Below are 21275 nucleotides of genomic sequence, written 5' to 3'. Positions count from 1 at the left end.
GACTCTTGATGAACATCGATCGTCCAGTTCCCTCCATTGGTGCTGCCTGACCCGTTGTTCCTCCAGTGTTTTGGGTCTTGCTTGGTTAAAGAATAGGTTTAAGGAGGATCGTAAAGGAAAGATTACGAATAAGAAAATAATAGGAGCAGGAATAGGCCATTCAGCCCTTCGAATGTACTATATGGCTAACCTGATCCTGTCTCAGCTGCGCTTTCCTACCTGTTCCCCATAACCCTCAACTCCACTTGAGACCAAAACTATGCCCTGGCCTTGGTCTATTCAGCAACTCAACTTCCACAGCTCTCTGGGGTAGAGAAATCCTGGTGAGAAAGGTATTTGCTTCTCATCTCCACCCTAAATAGGCAACTCCTTATTTAGAAACTATGCCATCAGTTCTACATCCCCCCCACCAGGAGAAGATTCCTCTCCGTACTACCTCAGGATCTTAATAAGATCAGCTCTCAATCTTGTAAACTTCATTGACTATAAGCCCACATCACGGAAACCAGCCTCCCCTCCATGGACTCTGTCTATACCTCTCGCTGCCTTGGTGAAGCAGCCGGTATAATCAAAGACCCCACTCACCCGGGTCATTCTCTCTGCTCCCCTCTCCCATCAGCCAGAAGATACAGGAGCCTGAGGGCACGTACCACCAGGCTTAAGGACAGCTTCTATCCCACGGTGATAAGACTATTGAACAGTTCCCTTATACGATGAGATGGACTCTTGACCTCACAATCTACCTTGTTTGACCTTGCACCTTATTGTCTACCTGCAATGCACTTCCCTGTAGCTGTAACACTTTACTCTGTACTCTGTTATTGTTTTTACCCTGTACTATCTCATGGACTGTGTAATCAATTGATCTGTATGAGCGGTATGCAAGACAAGTTTTTCACTGTACCTCGGTACAAGAGGCAATAATATGAGATATGAGATACCTTCATAGGTCACATGTACATCGAAAGACACAGTGAAATGCATCTTTTGCGTGGAGTGTTCTGGGGGCAGCCCTCAAGTGTCGCTATGCTTCCCGCGCCAACATAGCATGCCCACAACTTCCTAACCCGAGTGTCTTTGGAATGTGGGAGGAAACCAGAGCACCCGGAGGAAACCGATGCAGACACGGGGAGAATGTACAAACTCCTTATAGACAGTGACTGGAATTGAACCCGGGTCACTGGCACTGTAATAGTGTTACGCTAACCGCTACACTACCGTGCCTGCCCACACACTATACCAAACTGCACATAACTCAACCCCTCGAGTCAACATGAACCTTCTCTGAGGTGTTTCACGTGCAAATAAATCTCTCCTCGATTAAGATCAGAAAATGCTGAGTGCTTCCAACAGGCAGACGCTGTGGAGAGAGAAACATTTAGTGTTTCAGCTCGATGACCTGTCATGGGTTCTGGCCATTTCTCGGACAAACTCCAAAGGCAGGTTAAACGTCGAGTCCTGAGGGCTGAACTACGTCTATTTTGTGCCAGGACTGGAGGGTTCTGATACAGAGCCATCAACCTGTAAAGTTAAGATGGTTGGACACAGGAGACCGCAGACGCTGGAATCTGGAGCAACAAACAAGCTGCTGGAGGAACTCAGCGGGTCGAGCAGCGTCTGTGGGGGGGATGGGGAGGAACTGTCAGTGTTTCAGGTTGAAACTCAGCATCAGGGCTGAGAGTGGAGAGGGGAGATGACCTGCAAAGTTAACCCTGTTATTCTCTCTCCACAGATGCCGCCTGACCTGCTGAGTATCTCCAGCATGCTGTTTTATTTCAGATTTCCGGCGAATGTATGTTCCATATCTCACAGTTCCAGCATTATATTTTCCTCTCTCCTCTGACCTCACTCATCTGCGATTCAGAAGCCTTCACCACGCTCTCTCAGCAGACGCCAGCTCTACTTACATCATTCAGTCCCTCTGGGTCTCTACCCCACCAGACATTCCACTTGTTCACTCCACCCCTCCCTCTTCTCTGCAACTCAAAAACTACTTAATTTCTGACTTTTCCTTGTCCTCATGAAAGCTCGTTGCTCTGAAGCACGAACTCCGATTCCCTCTCTACCTGACCTGCTGTCTCCAGCGTTCTCTGCTTTATCTCCGATTTGTAGTATCTGTAGGTTTTTTGCATTTTATTTAGTTCTTCCTCCACCAAACTGTACCCAGTCCTCCTTGCAGAGAGGCGGAGAGGTTTAGGGAGGGAATCTGGAGCCTTGGCAGCTGAAGATTAAAATTGGTGTTACACAAGAGGCCAAATCTGGAGAATCAGAAGCAGGTTTATTATCACTGCCTTATATGACGTGAAATGTGTTGTTTTGCAGCAGCAGGACAGTGCAAAGACACAAAACTACTATAAATTACAAAAATAAATAGTGCAAGAAAAAAAGGATAACGAGGTGGTGTTCATGGACCGTTCAGAAATCTGATTGCGGAGGGGAAGAAGCTGTTCCTGAATTGTTGAGTGTGGGTCTTCAGGCTCCTGTACCTCCTCCCTGATGGTAGCAACGAGAAGAGGGCAGAGACCTGAATCAAAAACTCCAGTGATCCATGGAGATTTCTGGCACCTTTCACTCTGAGTCATGTCCAGTCATCAATAAAGCCTGGGGCTCTGCGGGAAATGGCAAAACATTCCCCCCAGAATTACTTTGATTCTCGTTCTGTTGCCTTAAGGCATCCAATATAAAATTATGAGGGGCTCAGATTGTCAGTCTTTCTCCCAGGGTAGAAATGTCAAATACCATAGGGCATAGCTTTGAGCTGAGAGGGGGAAGGTTTGAAGGAGATTTACACAGCATTTGTTTTTATACAGAGAGTGGTGGGTGCCTGGAACCCACTGCCAGGGGAAGGGGTGGAAGCAGAAGCAATAGGAACATTTAAGAGGCATTTAGACAGACACATGTACAGGCAGGGGACAGAGGATATAGACCGCGTAGGCAGATGGAATTAGCATCATGGTCAGTACAGACATCGTCTGTTCCTGTGCTGTACTGTTCAATGTTCTAACTCATGGTCACCATTATGGATCCTGACTATTTGATTAATTGAGTTTAACTCACATCTCTGGATATCCTGACCTCTGGTGCCACTGCACTGTCACAACCCACCGTGCCACACTGGATGAAGACTGCGGACCTTGGTGTGGGGGCCGCCTCCCCGGCTACTGTCCGAGCAAAGGCCGTGGCAAATGGACTCACGGTTCCCGTGACTCTAGAGGACTGGGTCTTAGGAAGAGCAGGAAAATCAAGGAAGTCATCCCAAGGACACGGAAGCAGCGGACAGTCGGGGGTTCTGCCCGAGCTGATTGCCCGCCCCTCTTCTGGGGTTACGTCCGTGCCTGTGTGTGTCCCTGGTGAAGGAGCACGTGGTATCCACGGGTACAATGGGGGCTTTCTGGGACCAGTGAGCGCCACAGGGGCTTGAGTGCGTTCTGGATAGAGATGACTATGTTATAATTTGGAACGATTGACTGTAAATTGTGTGAATCGTGGAATACTGTAGTATTGTAATGATGTGACGTGATGCTGCAATCATGGAACAAACCTCCTTTGGAAAAGAGCAAGAAAAAAGGACACAGAAGCTCCAAAATGGTGGAGAAGGTTCCTGGACAGGCTGAGCAAGGGAGTCTGAAAATGGCAGACAGAGAATAAAATGGGAAACCATGTGCCTACTCATGTTGGTGGGGAGAATAGAAAAATAAGATCATTTTTAAATGGTAGCAACCTAGTAAATGTTGTACAGAGACATCTGGGTGTGCTGGTTTAAGAGGTGCAGAAAAGAAGCAAGCAAGCAAGCAATTGAGAAGGTGACTGGAATCTCGGCCCTTATTACAAGAGGGTGGGAATTCAAAAGTAAGAAAGACCTAGTTTGTACTGCAATTCTGCTGCAATAAAGACCAACAAACCATGAGCATAAGGGTGTGAATCCCTCAGAGACGTGTGGATGCTCAGAGGCTCAGAGACATTCAGGGAAACATGGGCTGTGAAGGTTGGAAGGGAAAGTGATGGCCCAGTATGGTTGAGGGGCTGAATGGCCTACAATGCAGGGAATCCGACACAACATTGTGGGCCAAAGGGCCTGTACTGTGCTGTAGTGTTCTATGTTCTATGAATCCACTAGGTCAGGCAGGTGCTGGGGAGGGGTGGGAGGGTGGATAAGGGAGAGGTGCCAGCCGTTCCATTCTCCCATGGAGGGCAGGTGTCCATGTTACAAAGGACAACATACAGCAAGTTAACACGGGGTGCCTTAGGGATCTTCCAACACACCAGCAGATCTGGAATCACAGCTGACGCTGTGTGGGTTCAGGAATCAGTCCAAAACCGAAAATAAATGCCTGCATCTGAGAATGTTTAATGTTGAATACTTTCATTGGCAGAAAGCTACAACATTCTGATTCCTATCTAAATTCACTTGTGCAATGTAAAATAACCTCAAATCCATTTCCTAGTTCTTTGACATTATATATGGACTGGATGGAACATTTCCCAGTAATCAACATCAGGTTATTTTTTTCAATAAAGTTGCAGTAACAAGATTTGCAGTGATTAACCCTGGGAGCTGGGAGTCAATGTTCAGAACCCTGACTGAAAAAATGACCAAGAATCAGGACCGACAGTCAGCAAGTAACATGGAGCTACAGGTTTGGTGGTACTGCTCCCCTTTTCAATGGTGGCTCAGTGGGTAGAACACCTGTCTTTGAGATAGAAGGTTGTGGGTTCGAATCCCAGTCCAGAGACTTAGATTTAAAATTTTCCATGGTACCCACGGAACTGAGCACTAAGGAACTCTCATCCTTCGCGACAGGGGGTAAAACAAGCCACATCTACCACCTCAAGCGAACACTAAATGACCTCATGTCACAAATCTGAAGACGAGCTCTGGGGCTTTCCCTAACACAGTGACAAAAACTTATCGAAGATTTCTTTATTATTCACATGTACATCGAAACAAGCATGGTCTGCAGGCATGGTAGTGTAGCGGCTAGCGTAATGCTATTACAGTGCCAGCGACCTGGGTTCAATTCTGGCCACGGAATGGACATGATGGACCGAAGGGCCTGTTCCTGTTCTATGTTCTAAGACAATGCTTCAAAGTTTTGCTGTAAAGTGCTCTGGGTTGTCCTGAGGAAAGCCCCGAAAGGTAAAAGTTTCCTCCTGGGTGACCTCTGCCGACGTTGTGCCGAACTAATTAAACTAGTAATTTAATTCTAACTAAACTACTCCCTTCCGGCTACACAATGTCCATAACCCTCCATTCTCTGCACATCCACGTGCCTGTCTAAGAGTCATTTAAACACTCCTATCGTACCTGCCTCCACCACCACCCCTGGCAGCACATTCCAAGCACCCACGACTCTCTGTGTAAAAAAACTTGTCCCGTACATCTCCTTTGAACTTACCCCCTCTCACCTTAAATCCGCACCCTCTAGTATTAGATATTTTGACGCTGGGAAAAAGATACCGGCTGTCTACTCTATTTATGCCTCTCATAATCTTATAAACTTCTATCAGGTCTCCCTTCAGCCTCCGCCGCTCCAGAGAAAACAACCCAAGTCTGTCCAACCTCTCCTTACAGCACATGCCCTCTAATCCAGGCAGCATCCTGGTAAACCTCTTCTGCACCCTCTACAATGCCCCCACATCCTTCCTATAATGGGGCGACCAGAATCGAATGCAATACTCCAGATGCGGCCTAACCAGAGTTTTATAAAGCTGCAACATAACTTCCTGACTCTTAAACTCAGCGCCACGACTAATAAAGGCAAGCATGGCATACGCCTTCTTTGTCACCCATCAACCTGTGCAGCCACTTTCAGGGAGCTATAGACTTGGACCCCAAGATCCTTCTTGACTCCTCCAACTCTCCACACACCCACCCTTGGTGTGCAATGCTCCTTGACGTCAGTGCTACGGTGGGAGTTAAGTACAGGCATCAAACCAGAGGGCAGTCAAGAGCAGGATTCCCCCCTTATTGGGTATCGAGGCCACTAGGTCAATTTTCACTGATTCCCGAATGCAGGCCTCACTGGCCAGCGTTAATTGTCCACATCCCCCTCCTTTCCCATTGAATTGAGTAACATGCAGGGCGATTTCAGAAACAGGAGCCATTGCTGTGTGGTCTGGAGTCACGTATAGGGCAGAGCAAATATGGCCCAGGGTAAATGGATTTCCATCAGACTTAGCTGACGTATCTCCACAGCATATCAGCACAGCTCCAGCGCCATTTGCAAATCTGCCGCTGACACTGCCGTTGTTGGCAGAATCACAGATGGTGATGTTAGATTCCACTGTTTTAAGTAGTTTTTTTAACATGTATAGTGTTTAATACACCTTAAAATGGCTGCACAAGGAATAGCCCCTTCCTAGCTTATTGGTTCGTCCATCAGGTGAATGTGTGTGTTCTCACTGGTATTGGTATTAGTTTATTATTGTCACTTGTACCGAGGTACAGTGAAAAACTTGTCTTACAAACCGATCGTACAGGTCAATTCATTACACAGTGCAGTTACATTGAGTTAGTACAAAGTGCACTGATGTAGTACAGGGTAGTAACAGTACAAAGTGTCACAGCTACAGAGAAAGTGCAGTGCAATAAGGTGCAAGGTCACAACAAGGTAGATCGTGAGGTCAGAGTCCATCTCATTGTCTAAGGGAACCGTTCAATAGTCTTATCACAGTGGGGTAGAAGCTGTCCTTAGGTCTGGTGGTTTGGCCACAGGTATCTAATAGGTTTCCTGATTGGACTATTGTTAGCTAAGGAGTACCTCTTATCTCAGTATAAAAGGTGTCATTCTTTGTTAATCTTTCTCTTGTTCTCTTCCCTCACCCACCACATACCCCCCACCCAGCCCTAGCTCATCTTTAGTTCCTTTTGTCTCGGCTCATCTCCCAGTAGTAAAGCTCGTGCCATGTGCTATGTGACTGTTTCTTTGTTTTAAATTTTTCCAATAAAACCTTGTGAAGCACCAAGTTGTTTTCAACTCATTCCTGGACTCCTAAAAGAACCTGCGGATTCGAAAATAACTGGATCCGACAATCAGGAATGAGTTGAGAACAACTTGGTCTGACAGTGACGAGGCGATGCACAAGAATGAGGTGGGTCAGCTGGTTGAGTGGTGTCGGAACAACCGCCTTCCCCTCGACGTCAGCAAAACCAAGGAACTGGTTGTGGACTTCAGGGAGATGTTCCATTAGCCTGTTGTACCTTTGTCCCTCTGGATTGCGACATTACATTGTGGTTGTGAAGATCTAGGACCTAGTGCCCACAGCCCCGTGAATGAGTGAATTCCAAAGAGCCCGCAGCCCCATGCGTGCAGAAATCGCCACGGGTCTCGTCTTCACCTGACCTGGGAGTTCCTTGATGCTATCAACAGGGTTGAAAAGTGATAGAAAACAAATCGGCTGCAAGGGAGTCATCCATCATTCTGACAAGTGCAGATTCACACAAAGGAAAACAATCTCAGCCGCAAGAGGAGCTGGCCACCGTATTCACTTAGCGTCACCTTGGTAATCTCCAGCAGCAGGAGGAGCGCAGAATAACGTAGCAGCTCCACATAAATGAACAGCCATGACTTTCCAACCATAGTCTGAGGTTGATGCTAACAATGGCCAATTAGCCTGGTGTAGGATGTGTGTAATACAACATAGCCCGCAGTGACTGTCACTTGCTGTATCAATCACACTTGCCGCTCATTTCCGACCTTGCTCCTTGTTCTCAAGTGTTTACAACAGCCTCCGAGTCAGGGACAAGTCGATCTGGTTAATGTCGGATGGAGGTAATGGATGTGGAGCAGCTACCCTCAGGGGAGGAGGCACAGGTCTGGCCCTGAGCTCCTGCAGAGCCACTGGCGGTCTTAACCTGCAAGCAGGAGCAGCCAGAGCCCAACACTGCTTCCGAGGCTCGAAGCTCGGTTCCAGCGGGATTGCCTTTCTCCAAACAGTCAAATCGTCTCTGAAACACCCTGCTCAAGAAGACAAGCAAGACCATTTGGCCCCTCGAGCCTGCCCTGCTATTCCCAGGACCGCAAGAAACTGCAGAGAGTTGTGGACACAGCCCAGCACATCACGGAAACCAGCCTCCCCTCCATGGACTCTGTCTTTACCTCTCACTGTCTTGGCGAAGCAGCCAGCATAATCAAAGACCCCACCCACCCGGTCATTCTCTCTTCTCTACTCTTCCATCAGGTAGAGGACACTGGAGCCTGAGGGCATGTACCACCAGACTTAAGGACAGCTTCTACTCCACTGTGATAAGACTACTGAACGGTTCCCTTATATGATGAGATGGACTCTGACCTCACGATCTACCTTGTTGTGACCTTGCACCTTATTGCACTGCACTTTCTCTGTAGCTGTGACACTTTATTCTGTACTGTTATTGTTTTTACCTGTACTACCTCAATGCACTCTGTACTAACCCAATGTAACTGCACTGTGTAATGAATTGACCTGTACGATCGGTATGCAAGACAAGTTTTTCACTGTACCTTGGTACAAGTGACAATAATAAACCAATACCAATATGATCAAGGCTGATCTGCCCCAGATCTCATCTCCTGTGCTAGCCAGAATCAGAGAGTCATACAGGCAGTCCCTGGGTTACCACAGGGTTCTGAGCCTGAGAGTTTCATAACCTGAACTGTTTGTAAGTCAGAAATCAACGGAAACAGTGTGTGGGAGAGGGTCACAGAAGCAGCTGTAAGAGGGGAGAGAGCAGGGGTGGGAAGAGCAGCCGCCAGCCAGACTCAATGAGTGAACGAGTCTGCTCAGGGCTCCCGGCTCTGCTCGGCTCCACCCAGCCCCCGATGGTTGCGGCTCGGTGGGGAGAGGTGGGTGGAAATGCCCCGTTCCCAGCCGGCAGAAGATGCCTGCAGCCCCACAGCAGCCGGCAGATCCGTCCCACCCGTCTCCCAGACGCCCGCCCGTATGTGTGTGTGCAGGGTGTCCCATAAATCGGGGTGTTCATAACCCAGGGAGAGCCTGGACAGCTCAGAAACAGGCCCTTCGGCCCAGCCTGTCCGTGCTGACCATCAAGTACACATCCACACTGATCCCATTTACCGGCATTTGGTCCACAGACCTCAAACCCTGATAAAAGTAATCGCTCAAATTCTTCTTAACAGCTGTGGGAGTACCTCCCTCCACCACTCCCTCAGGTAGTGAGTTCAAGACACCAAACACCCTGTGGGTGAAACATTCCTTTCTCAAATCCCCTCTAAACCTCTTACCCCTCACCATAAACCTTTGCCTCTGCTCTTAAACACCTCGGCCATGGGGAAACGTTTTTTACTATCTACCCTATCCATGCCTCGACAGTAAGCCCTCCATTCCTCAATCGTTCAAAAATTGATCAACCTTGTTTCTAAATACTTCCAGTGATCTAGTGTCTACAATCCTCCACGGAGAGAGAATTTCAGGATCCCTATTATAAAGAAGACTTCATGGTTTCATCAGCACTGGGACCATGGCACACAGGAAGGTGACCAGCTCAACCCATGGATTGTGATGCTGAGGTCTCAGGAAGAATCTGCTGCCAACCTCAGGGGCTGGGAGAGGGGCAGCAGGTGGGATTCTTCCCTCAGGGACAGCTAATCAGGGCTTCCCCACTCTAAAGACTAGAGCACTTAATCTAGGCTGGCGAGGAAATTCGCCATGTCGCCAACGACTCTTACAAGTTTCTACAGATGCACGGTGGAGAGCATTCTGACTGGTTGCATCACTGCCTGGTATGGAGGCTCCAATGCACAGGATCGCAAGAGGCTGCAGAGGGTTGTAGACTCAGCCAGCTCCATCACGGGCACAACCCTCCCCACCATCGAGGACATCTTCAAGAGGCGGTGTCTCAAGAAGGTGGCATCCATCACTAAGGACCCTCACCTTCTGGGACATAACTTCTTCTCGTTACTACCATCGGGGAGGAGGTACAGGAGCCTGAAGACCCACACTCAATGATTCAGGAACAGCTTCTTCCCCTCCGCCATCAGATTTCTGAACGGTCCATGAACCCATGAACACCACCTCATTTGTTACTTTTCTTCCACATTATTTATTTATATGATTTATAGTAATTTTATGTCTTTGCGCTGTACTGCTGCCACAAAACATCAAATTTCATTATGTCTAAGTCAGTGATAATAAACCTGATTCTGACTCTTCCTGTGGTACCAAGGGAATGCTCCACAGAAGCGAGATGACGTCTTTCACACACAGCACTGAACCAAAAATCCACTCACCGTCAGGAAGGATGTAAAAGACCTTTGGTGTTATTTCAACAATATAGAAACATAAAAAAACCTACAGCACAATTCAGGCCCTTCGGCCCACAAAGCTGTGCCGAACATGTCCCTACCCTAGAAATTACTAGGCTTACCCATAGCCCTCTATTTTTCTAAGCTCCATGTACGTATCCAACAGTCTCTTAAAAGACCCTATCGTATCCGCCTCCACCACCGTTGCCGGCAGCCCATTCCACACACTCACCACTCTCTGAGTAAAAAACTTACCCCTGACATCTCCTCTATACCTACTCCCCAGCACCTTAAACCTGTGTCCTCTTGTGGCCACCATTTCAGCCCTGGGGAAAAGCCTCTGACTATCCAGCCGATCAATGCCTCTCATCATCTTATATACCTCTATCAGGTCCCCCCTCATCCTCCGTCGCTCCAAGGAGAAAAGGCCGAGTTCCCTCAACCTGCTTTCATAAGGCATGCTCCGCAATCCAGGCAGCATCCTTGTAAATCTCCTCTGCACCCTTTCTATGGCTTCCACATCCTTCCTGTAGTGAGGCGACCAGAACTGAGCACAGTACTCTAAGTGGGATCTGACCAGGGTCCTATATAGCTGCAACAATACCTCTCGGTTCCTAAATTCAATTCCCAGATTGATGAAGGACAATACACCATATGCCTTCTTAACCACAGAATCAACCTGTGCAGCTGCTTTGAGCGTCCTATGGACTCGGACCCCAAGATTCCTCTGATCCTCCACACTGTCCAGAGTCCTACCATTAATACTATATTCTGCCATCATATTTGACCTACCAAAATGAACCACTTCACATTTATCTAGGTTGAACTGCATCTGCCACTTCTCAGCCCAACTTTGCATCCTATCTATGTCCTGCTATAACCTCTGACAGCCCCCTATACTATCCACAACACCTCCAACCTTTCTGTCATCTGCAAAGTATGGTATGTATGTATGATATGTAGAGGAGTTCTCCCTGGTGTTCTGGTCAACATTTATTCCTCAGCAGTAAGATTATCTGGTCACTATCAGAGAGTCACAGGGAGATACGGCATGGATTCTGGCCCTGCAGCCCACTGAGCTCCCACTGACCGTCAACAACCCAAATACACTGATCCCATTTTTTACACACCCCTTATTCTACCACTCACTTACACACCAGGGGCGACTAGCAGCAGCCAATTAACCCACCAACCCGTGTGTCTTTAAGATGTGCGAGGAAAATGGAGCACCTGGGGGAATCTCACAGGGAGAACGTGCAGACTCCACACAGGCAGCACCCAAGGTCGGGATTGAACCTGGGTCTTTGGCGCTGCGAGGCCAAGTATCCACTATCTGTGCCACTGTGCTGTCACTGTTATATTACATTCCATGGAAGCTTGCTGTGCGCAAATTCGCTTGCACATTTTCTCCCATTATGATGGCGACTGCAGATAATAAATAAAAGGCCTTCTCTGTCCGTGGGCTGTCGTGGCACAAAAAGTGCTTTAGGGGCTTCACAGTGGCTAGCAGACCCTCTGCTTTACAGCTCTAGAGACCCAGGTTTGATTCTGACCTCCGGTGCTGTGTATGTGGAGTTTGCACGTTCTCCCTGTGACCGCGTGTGTTTCCTCCAGGTGCTCTGGTTTCCTCCCACTGACCAGGGAGGGGGCAGATTGGTAGGTTACTTGGTCACTCTAAACTGATTCACCCTATATATATATGGATAGAGCCACTCGAAACGTCGACTGCCCATTTCCCTCGATAGATACCGCCTGACCTGCTGAGTTCCTCCAGCTCTTTTGTGTGGTGCCCCTCGTGTGTAGATGAGTGGTAGATGTGGAGGAATAGGTCAAAGGAAGATGCAGCTGGGGGAATGGAATTGCTTTGTGAGCCAGCATAGACTGGATGGACCAAACGGCCTCCTTCTATGTTGTAAGGAAATCTGGAGGGAGTTACCGGTGCGTTGTTCTTTCTCTGCCTTGGTGCCTTTCCCAAGGCAGGCTCAAGGCTCCCTGTACATCTCGCCTGACATCCACAGCTCACCTGCCTCCCTCACAGCCCAGTGGGAGCCCCTCAATGTGTCCTGAGCTGTCTCTGCACTGCCACAGGCAGACCAATCTAGCAGGGTAGATCCTCACTGCACCCCTCCCCACAAGCAGCACCAATCACTGCGAGCTTAACAGAGGAAGAATTAAAACCAGTTGTACAAAGAGCTCCTGGCTGACATTCAAGGCCGCAAACACATCTCAGGGGCTCCAGAAAATTCATCTGGGCTTCCTTCCATTGGAATATTCTCAAACGCTGGTTACCCTGAATATATTGAAACCATCCCGTTACACTGACAGCTCATCACTGAATTAGATTATACAGTGCCCTCAGTGTAGTCATGGGAGGAATATATGAAACAGCAGTAGGAAATGCAAACTCTTCAGTAATTCAATAACACCCCAGCTCCACCTCTTCCTCATTCACTTTCCTGTCTGGTCAACAGATCCCTCAATTTCACTGGGGCCCAAAATCCCATCCATGCCAGTCTCAGAGAAGAAGCTTCCCCACATTCGTGGGATGGAGATTTCCAACGATTCACCAGAGATTTTGCCTCATCTCAGTCCCAAATGAGCTCTGGTTATAGACTCTGGCCGAGGGTAGGGGCGGGAAGAAGGGTCCTGACCCGAAACGTTGACCGCCTGCATTTCTCCACGGACGCTGCCTGGCCTGCTGAGTTCCTCCAGCATCATTGTGATTTTCATCTAGATTCCAACACCTGCAGAACACTCTGTGCAAAAGATGCATTTCACTGTGTGCTTCGATGTACGTGTGACTAATAAAGATATCTCATGTTATCTCTTATCTTGTTTCTCTGGTAGGGGCGAGTGTGATGTGAATCCGACTGGTCACCCGATCCTTCATCGATCACAGACCAAGAGTGACCCTTCCACATTTGGGGTTCTTGAGATGTAGGGAGAGGTTAGACAGGCTAGGACTTTATTCTTTGGAGTGTAGGAGAATGAGGGGTGACCATACAGAGGTGTATAAAATCACGAGGGGCATAGATAGGGTGAACGCACAGTCTTTTTCCCAGGGAAAGGGAATCATAAAACTTGAGGACATAGGTTTATGGTGAGAGGGGAAAATTTAAAATGGTGCCGACGGGCAACTTCTTCACGCAGAGGGCGGTCGGTATATGGAACGAGCTGCCAGAGGAAGGGGTTGAGGCAGGTACAATAACAACATTTAAAAGACACTTGGACAGAAACATGGATAGGAAAGGTTCAGAGGGATAGGGCCAAATCCAGGCAGATGGCACTATCTTAGATGGGAATCTTGTTTAGCATGGACGAGTTGGGCTGAAGGGCCTGTTTCCATGCTCTGTGACGCCATTTCCTGGGTCACTAAAGCTGGTTTGCTGGAAGGCAATCGGACAACCCTGTCCTTGCTGAACTAGTTCACTTCTCTGCATACATTGTGTGTTTATTTTTTCCACATTAATTCTGTAAGAGCGTATTTTTATTCCATCTCAAAATCTGCCAACACAGAAAAAAAAAATTGCTAATACAACATGCTAATACCTATGCAATGGTGGCTGCTCTGCATTCTAATGGCGCCTGATTCAAAACAATTCGGGCCACAGGAGTTGCCGGATCAGAGAGTTTCGACTTGTATTCCATTTAAATCCCCAAATCATTAATGTAGATTGTGAATAGCACTGATCCCCACTGTACCGGCTGGTCACTCTGTTTATTACTGTTTCCCCTCTACCTACCTACCTGTGCTCTTCCCCTTATCCCCAGTTCCATCCACTTCAATCTCACATAGTGATCTCTCCTGTGGGACCTCTAATGGAAAGCATTCTGCACAAACCAGACTGGTCACGGCCATATTCCTTTGAACGTTATTGTCCTCGATTTCCCACTGATCTTCATCGGATGGATCAGTAGGATCTGGGAGGAGTACAGGACAATGCCTGAGTGACAGGGGAAGGGCAGGTGAAGGATAACACTGATGTGCTGAAGGGCCTTTCTATCCCTGTCCTTTCTCTGTGCCACCTGTGACTGGGACCCCGAGGTCAGGAGTGACACTGTAGAAGTACCAGGCCTTTCTCCACTGCTGTCTGCCAGGTAGCTCCTATTAGAGTTGATTTGAGGGGTTTTTAGTACAAATTAGAGGTGCTCAAACCTGCACTGGTTGTTCGAGTTTTGTTGGGTGAATTGTTCAGTGTAGGGGTTAATGCAGAGAGGCATCACTGCAGGGAGGGGACATTGTGGACAGGGGTTACCGTGGAGAGGGGAATCTGTGGAGAAGGGTAACTCTGGAAAGGGTTCACTGTATACAGAGTTCCGAGGGAGAAGGGTCTGGGTTCACTCCCGATCTCGGCTCCTGTCTGTGTGGACTTTGCATGTTCTCCTTGTGACCGTGAGGGTTTCCTCCATATGCTGCAGTTTCCTCCCATGTCCCAAAGACACGGGTTGGTAGGTCATTTGGCTACTGTGAATTGCCCCTGGTGAGGGGGGGGCTGATGGGAGTGTGGAGGAGAATAAAACGAGGTTATTATAGGATGCGTAAATGGGTGGTTGATGGGTCAGCATGAACTCAACGGGCCGAAGGGCCTGTTTCTGTGCTGTATCTCTCCATGGCTTATCTCTGGATGCTGCAGCAGAGGGCACTCTCACAGCAGACTTGTCACCTGCCCCAACTCAGAGATCCCTCAGGTATTAGAAGTAAAGTGAGCTGGAGGAACTGGCTGTTAGCTTCCACTACCTGGGCACGTGCAGCTAGAGGCAGAACAGGCTCCACCATCCCCAACCCCTTCCCACCATCCAACACACAACCAGCTCCATTTACACTGGTGACCATAAGGATCAGAAGAGGCTGAGTAACTCAGTGGGATACTTGCGTTCCTGTAGCACCCTTGTATGGCCTCAGGACGGACCAAGGTACTGCAGTGAATTACTTCTGGATTATTCTGGTCGCTCCATTAGGGGAAGGACGTGGAGGCTATAGAGAGGGTGCAGAAGAGGTTTACCAGGATGCTGCCTCGATTAGAGGGCATGTCTATGAGGAGAGGTTTGACACACTTGGGTTGTTTTCTCTGGAGGGACGGAGGCTGAGGGGAGACGATAGAAATTTATAAAATTATGAGAGGCATAGACAGCCGGTACCCTTTCCCAGGGTTGAAATGTCTAATACTAGGGGGCATGCACTTAAGGTGAGAAGGGGTAAGTTCAAAGGAGATGTGTGGGGCAGGTTTTTTTACACCGAGAGTGGTGGGCGCCTGGAATGGGCTGCCAGGGGTGGTGGTGGAGGCAGGTACGATAGTGGCATTTAAGAAACTCTTCGATAGGCACATGAATGTGCAGAGAATGGAGGGATATGGACTATGTGCAGGTAGAAGGGATTAGGTGTCATTAGTTTAGCACAACATTGTGGGCTGAAGGGCCTGTTCCTGTGCTGTACTGTTCTATGTTCTTGAAGTCCCTGTTGCAATGTAAGAAACACAGCAAGCCACATTGAGCACAGTGAGATCCCACAAGCTGCCACACGACGATGCTCAGGTAATCTGACCTTTGTGGGACACAAGAGACTGCAGACGCTGGAATCTGGAGCAACAAACAATCTGCTGGAGGAACTCGGCGGGTCGAGCAGCGTCTGTGGTGGGGGGAGGAACTGTCGATGTTTCGCGTCGAATCCCTGCATCAGGAGTAAGGGTGGAGGAGGGAGATGGCTGGTGTAAAGAGGAGACCAAAGGTGATTGGTGGACTGGGGGAAGGGTAAATCGAGCCAGGTAGGGGAGGGGCGGAGTTGGGAGACGGGAGGCAGACGGATGACAGATGGAGGCAGGAAGAAAAAGGAGGAAGATGGGGCCAGGATTTTGAGGCTGATTTCGGGATGGATGTCAGCTGGAAGCTGGGAATAACTGCAGAAGATTTTCCTAATATCAGTACCATCTTTCACACCCAGCTGCAGGCCTTGCATTTAATGCTTCCTCTGAAAGGCAGCTTCTCTGACAGTGCTGTACCCCCTCTGCACTGTCAGCCTGTGTTTGGGTACTCTTGTGGTGTGGGACTCGCTGAAGTCAATTGAAAAGTGATTGCTTGTTTGAGAACGTGCTCAACGGTAACAGGTCTAAAGCACTGGATGTGCAGTCAACACCTGTACGGCCGTGTGAAGCTACCTGGCTGCTGCTCACTGACAGGAGATCAAAGTCCACCTCTATCCAGCAAAAAGGCGGATCCAGTCACATTCCCCATCCTATTGGCTGCTTGGGTTTATGGAGAATTATTAGTTCCTGACTTTCCACTGACAGTCAGCACAGGATCTGCTTCCAGTTAGTGCTAAGCATGTTCTCATGTTAAGGGAATGCTTCCAATTAACGCTCAAAGGCTTTAGGCTCTGTCTGTGCTGCAGGGAGGGCGTAAAACAGATACTTGTGCCTGGCAAACTTCACCCATGCCAGATGCACTGACCACTCCATACTGGGATTAATGCTTATCAGATGGGAGATCACCAAACACTGACGTTGCTGCGATATTATTTGTACACCTGACCTAACCTCTTCTCTCACAGTGGCCAGAATGCTTTACTTTTCCCCTTCGCCAACGCACAATTCTCAGCAGGTATCCGAGCTCACAGATGATCAAACTGGTGTGATATCCTCTGGCGTCAACAGTAGCTTGAGTTACAATCCGAATGGAGCCAAGAATAGTTCCTTCTCTCTCTTTCATCTGGAAGCTATGCAGTGACCCAGGTGAATCTGGGTCAGTTACAGCCCCCACACTTCCTGGTAATCAGATGCAGCCAGATGTGGGCCAGCAGAAGGGGAAGGTCACCCCTCCCCGACGGCAGTGTCAGACCAGTGGATTTTTTTAACACCAAGATCCCCATGGATCTACCTCCGCCACAGGGCAATTCCCAAGAGGAGAATGTAGCAGAGCCTTCCCCACTTTGGAGCACGGACTGTGGGACACCTCATGGAGCCTAACATGGCATGGTTAACACTGAGGACAGCTGACTTGCCTGTCCTCAGTGTGGGAATTCTGGCTGATGAACCCATACCAGGTTAGAACACAGAACAGAACAGCCACAGGAACAGGACCACAACTGATATAGGTTGAAACTCTCTAGTGCAGCACCCTCAGGACCTGACCACAGAATATCCATAACACTGAAATTGCATCCAATCTTCCTCTGAGCAGGAGAACCGTTCCATTTAAGTAAAGACACTCCCCAGGTCGCAGACAGGTTCCATGAACTGTCTGCAACCCGAAGTTTCTGAAAGTTGGGAATGATTGAAGAAGTTGCACTGGTAGGTTAATTAGTTACAGTTTAGTACAGATCTTGGTTAACTTTAGGTCTTAGTTAGAATTAGTTAATTAGTATAGATCTGTACTAATCTGTACTACAGATTTAAAACATACTGGAACACGGAGCTTCTGTACTGATGCAATGCGCCCACTGTAATCAGCAGCATAATAAATTGCTGGCAGAAAGATGAGCAATGTTTTAACTGTCATTAATTGTTTTTACCTGTGCTTGTGGGTGCGTGTATGTGCCTGCACTCCAGTGTGTGTACATGTGCGTCTTTTAACTTGCAATTCTCTTAACATTTTATTTCTCGGAAGGCCCTAAGAAGATTTGAATGTTTACAGAAGTCAAAAACATTCGCAGCCATTTAGGGCCAGGCGATCTTGCACCAGTGGCAGATTCCACAACGGTGAGCCTCTGTGTCTGGGACTGGACGGCAGCGGTGAGCACACACTGAGCCGCACTCCCTGAAGAATGGCTGGAGGCTGCGGAAGAACAGCAGCTGGTTCACAGCAGGAGCCACAACAGCGTTATTAGTCGGAATAAAATGTCTTTAACAAGTATAAAACGTGTTTAGGCTGTTTCCCCTCCACAAACACATATGCCCGGAGGATTCTGAAAATTACTGCCATTAATAAAAAGTCAGTGTAACTTTCCACAACTTTACCTGCCTTGTTTTCAACTCAGCCACAGTTTCTTGAAGTTCATCCTTGCAGCATAGACAAGGCCTTACAAACATTTACTTGAAGCAAGAGCTGGTGAAGCTGGCCTCTTATAGTCATAGCAAGATACTGCACAGAAACAGGCCCTTCTGCCCATTGAGTCCATGCCAACCACCAACCACCCGTTACGTTAATCCCATTTTATTCTCTCCACACTCCCATCAACTCCCCCCCAAGTCACCCATACATATGAGGAGCAATGAACAGCAGCCAATGAACTTACCAACCAGCCCGTCGCAGGAGGAAACCGGAGCATCCGGAGGAAAATCCACGGAGTCACAGGGGAGAATGTGCAACCTCCACACTTACAGCAGCCGAGGTCAGGATTGAACCCGGGTCTCTGGCGCTGTGAGGCAGTGGCTCTACCTGCAGTGCCACCGTGCGGTCCTTGTGCTGGGAGCGTCCCTATGTTTCCCAGGGCCTTGCCCATTAGCTGGTCTCCGGCCTTCCTTGCAGAAGACTGGATCTGGGACCATGCTGGCCCAGGGTGCAGGTATCCAGCATCCTCCAGGCAGTGGAGGAGCTGCTTCAGTGTTTCGAAGAACAACAGCAAAATTCACCCTATTGCCCTGAACGACACCTAAACACATTACCACCACATTACTGTATGGGAGCTTGCTGTGCTCTGTGCCTGCCTCTCTCTCTCAATGTTAGAAGCATGACTCAGAAGTACTTCAGTTGCTGCGAGATGCTTTAAACTGTTAATAGTAAAACTCCAATAAATCAGGCATCCAATTTTTTTTGGCTCACTCATTAGTCCAGAATGTGAGCTGGGGGTCCAGAGTGCGGCCGGGGCGGGAACCCCAACTGTGGGCCAGGTGTGTCTGGCACCAGGCTTGGGGTCTGGAACACCAAGGGTCGGGACCGTGGGTGGGTTTGTGGTTGAGTGCTCATGTATTTCCCTTTACACTCACTGGGTTCACTGGAAAATGAATGATATTACCATGTGACATGTAAAAAAAAGTGTAAAGTATGTTTGGGTATACAACATCCAATAGTCCGGAATATCTGCAAGTCCGGCACCACCAATGTCCCAAGCGTGCTGGATGATTGGAATTTTACTGTACATAAATTTACCAAACATAACAAGCTTGAAAGCCAAGAGCCTGATGTACAGCACGAGTCCAGGAGTACAGAGGCATGGAGTAATACAGCAATGGAAGCAGGCCCTTAGGCCCAACTCATCCATGCCGACCAAGCTATCCATCTAACCAAGTCCCATTTGCCTGTGTTTGGACTATATCCCTTTAAACTTTTCCCATCCACTTACCTGTCCGAATGTCTTTTCTCTGGCAGCTCATTCCTCTGACGCACCACCCTCTGCGTGAAGAAGTTGCCCCTCAGGTCCCTTTTAAATTTTTCCCCTCTCACCTTAAACCTATGTTTCTCATTCCCTTTCCCTGGGGAAAAGACTGCGTGCATTCACCCTAGCTAATTCCCCATTATCTTATAAACCTCTGTAAGGTCACCCGAGTCTCCTACGCTCCAAAGAATGAAGTCCTAGCCCCAGAACTGTATTCGCGGACAGTGTCATCTACCTACCTCTCCTGCAACAAAGAACAACAATGGGGGATCTTCCTCCTTTCCTTTGTGCTCTGAGAGAATTTTTTCCGCAATTGGCTGGATCAGTTGTTTTGCTGGCTCCAGTTCCTCCTCTTCCGAATCTAAAGGAAAAGTTAAAACAGGAACAGTCACTGGAATGCAGAAGTAAAGCAGTGTGGGAGCTGGAAATGGGAAATAAAATGGCAGCCGTAGACCCATTGCTACTTGTTCCTTGTCCACATTCACTTACTCCTCCAACTCCCCTTCCTCTGGCCTTCCCTCCTATTCTCCCTCCCCATTTTCTCTGCATCTCTTTCTTTCCAGCTTCTCCCAGTTCTGCTGAAACATTCACTCTTTTTCTCTCTCCACAGATGTTGCCAGACCTGCCGTGTATCTACAACAGGATGGCCTTTGAAGGGCTGAATGGCCTCCTTCTGCTTTTACGGAAGTTCCTGAAGGCAACTTGACCAGACTTCAGGAGTTGACGAGCCAGTCTCCTGTCACTAGGTGCCAGGAACTAGTTAGGTGGAAGGAAGGAAGGTGACCTCACAGGCAGGTTCAGAGCGGAGACCAGAGCGGAGACCAGGGGCAATTGCTCTCCCTCCCGTGCGGGCGAGCACTCTTTGGCTGTTAGAGGGTCATACAGAACGGAAACAGGCCCTTTGGCCCAACTCGTCCATGCCAACCAAGGTGCCCACCAAGCTAGTCCCTTTTGCCCACGTTTGGCCCATGTCCCTCTACCCATGTATTTATCCAAAGGTCTTTTGTACATTGCTATTGTACTTGTCTCAATCACTTCCTCGTTCCATGTATGCATCACCCTCTGCGTGAAGAAGTTGCCCCTCAGGTCCCTTTTAAATCTCCCCCCCCTCACCTTAAACCTACACTCTCTAGTTTCCCTGAGTGCATTAATCCTATCCCCCTCATGATTTCATACACCTCTATAAGGCCACCCCTCAGTCTCCTATGTTTCAAGGAATAGAGTCCTGCCCAACCTCTCCCTATAACTCAGGCCCTCGAGTCCTGGCAGCATCCTCATAAAGCTTCTCTGCACCCTTTCCAGTTTAATGATGTCTGTCCTGTAACAGGGTGACCAAAAACTAGACAACTGCAACATAACATCTTGTACAACTGCAACATAACGTCCCAACTCCTACACTCAATGCCCTGACCGCTGCTCTAGCGCGCACTTCTGCAGTGAGAGGCTGTGAGCCCCCTCAACTCTGTGTACCACGCCCACCCCCAAACTGGGAGCACGAGGGGTCACCAGTCAGAGCTTGGAGCAATCCCACCTGGATAGTTCAGATGCTCAACACCACTCAAGCAACGTAACTCTCTGTGCCTGTTCTAGGTCTAGTGTGAAGCTCTAGGGTCAGTACTGAGGGAATGCTGCCCAGTCACAGCACCCATCCTTCTACTCAGACTGGACTGAAGACCCGATCAAGGGCCAACGTATCACACATAGGCCGCACTGTGTAAGGACAG

The 21275-nt window shown here is 48.6% G+C and overlaps 1 protein-coding gene across 1 annotated transcript in view; it reads right to left on the bottom strand.

The window, feature by feature from the left end:
• The window catches only part of nxn (nucleoredoxin), a 156779-nt gene that overhangs the window by 1789 nt on the left and 133715 nt on the right, over positions 1 to 21275 (bottom strand). Inside the window, exon 7 of the mRNA XM_052035815.1 lies at positions 19791 to 19912. Within this exon, the coding sequence (XP_051891775.1) occupies positions 19791 to 19912 (122 nt within the window). The remainder of the gene's footprint in view (positions 1 to 19790; positions 19913 to 21275) is intronic.

The sequence above is a fragment of the Pristis pectinata genome, chromosome 21, assembly GCF_009764475.1.
Source record: "Pristis pectinata isolate sPriPec2 chromosome 21, sPriPec2.1.pri, whole genome shotgun sequence".
Classification (NCBI taxonomy): Eukaryota; Metazoa; Chordata; class Chondrichthyes; order Rhinopristiformes; family Pristidae; genus Pristis; species Pristis pectinata.
The sequence above is the reverse complement of the archived record's forward strand: the minus strand, read 5'-3'. Positions and strand labels throughout refer to the sequence as shown.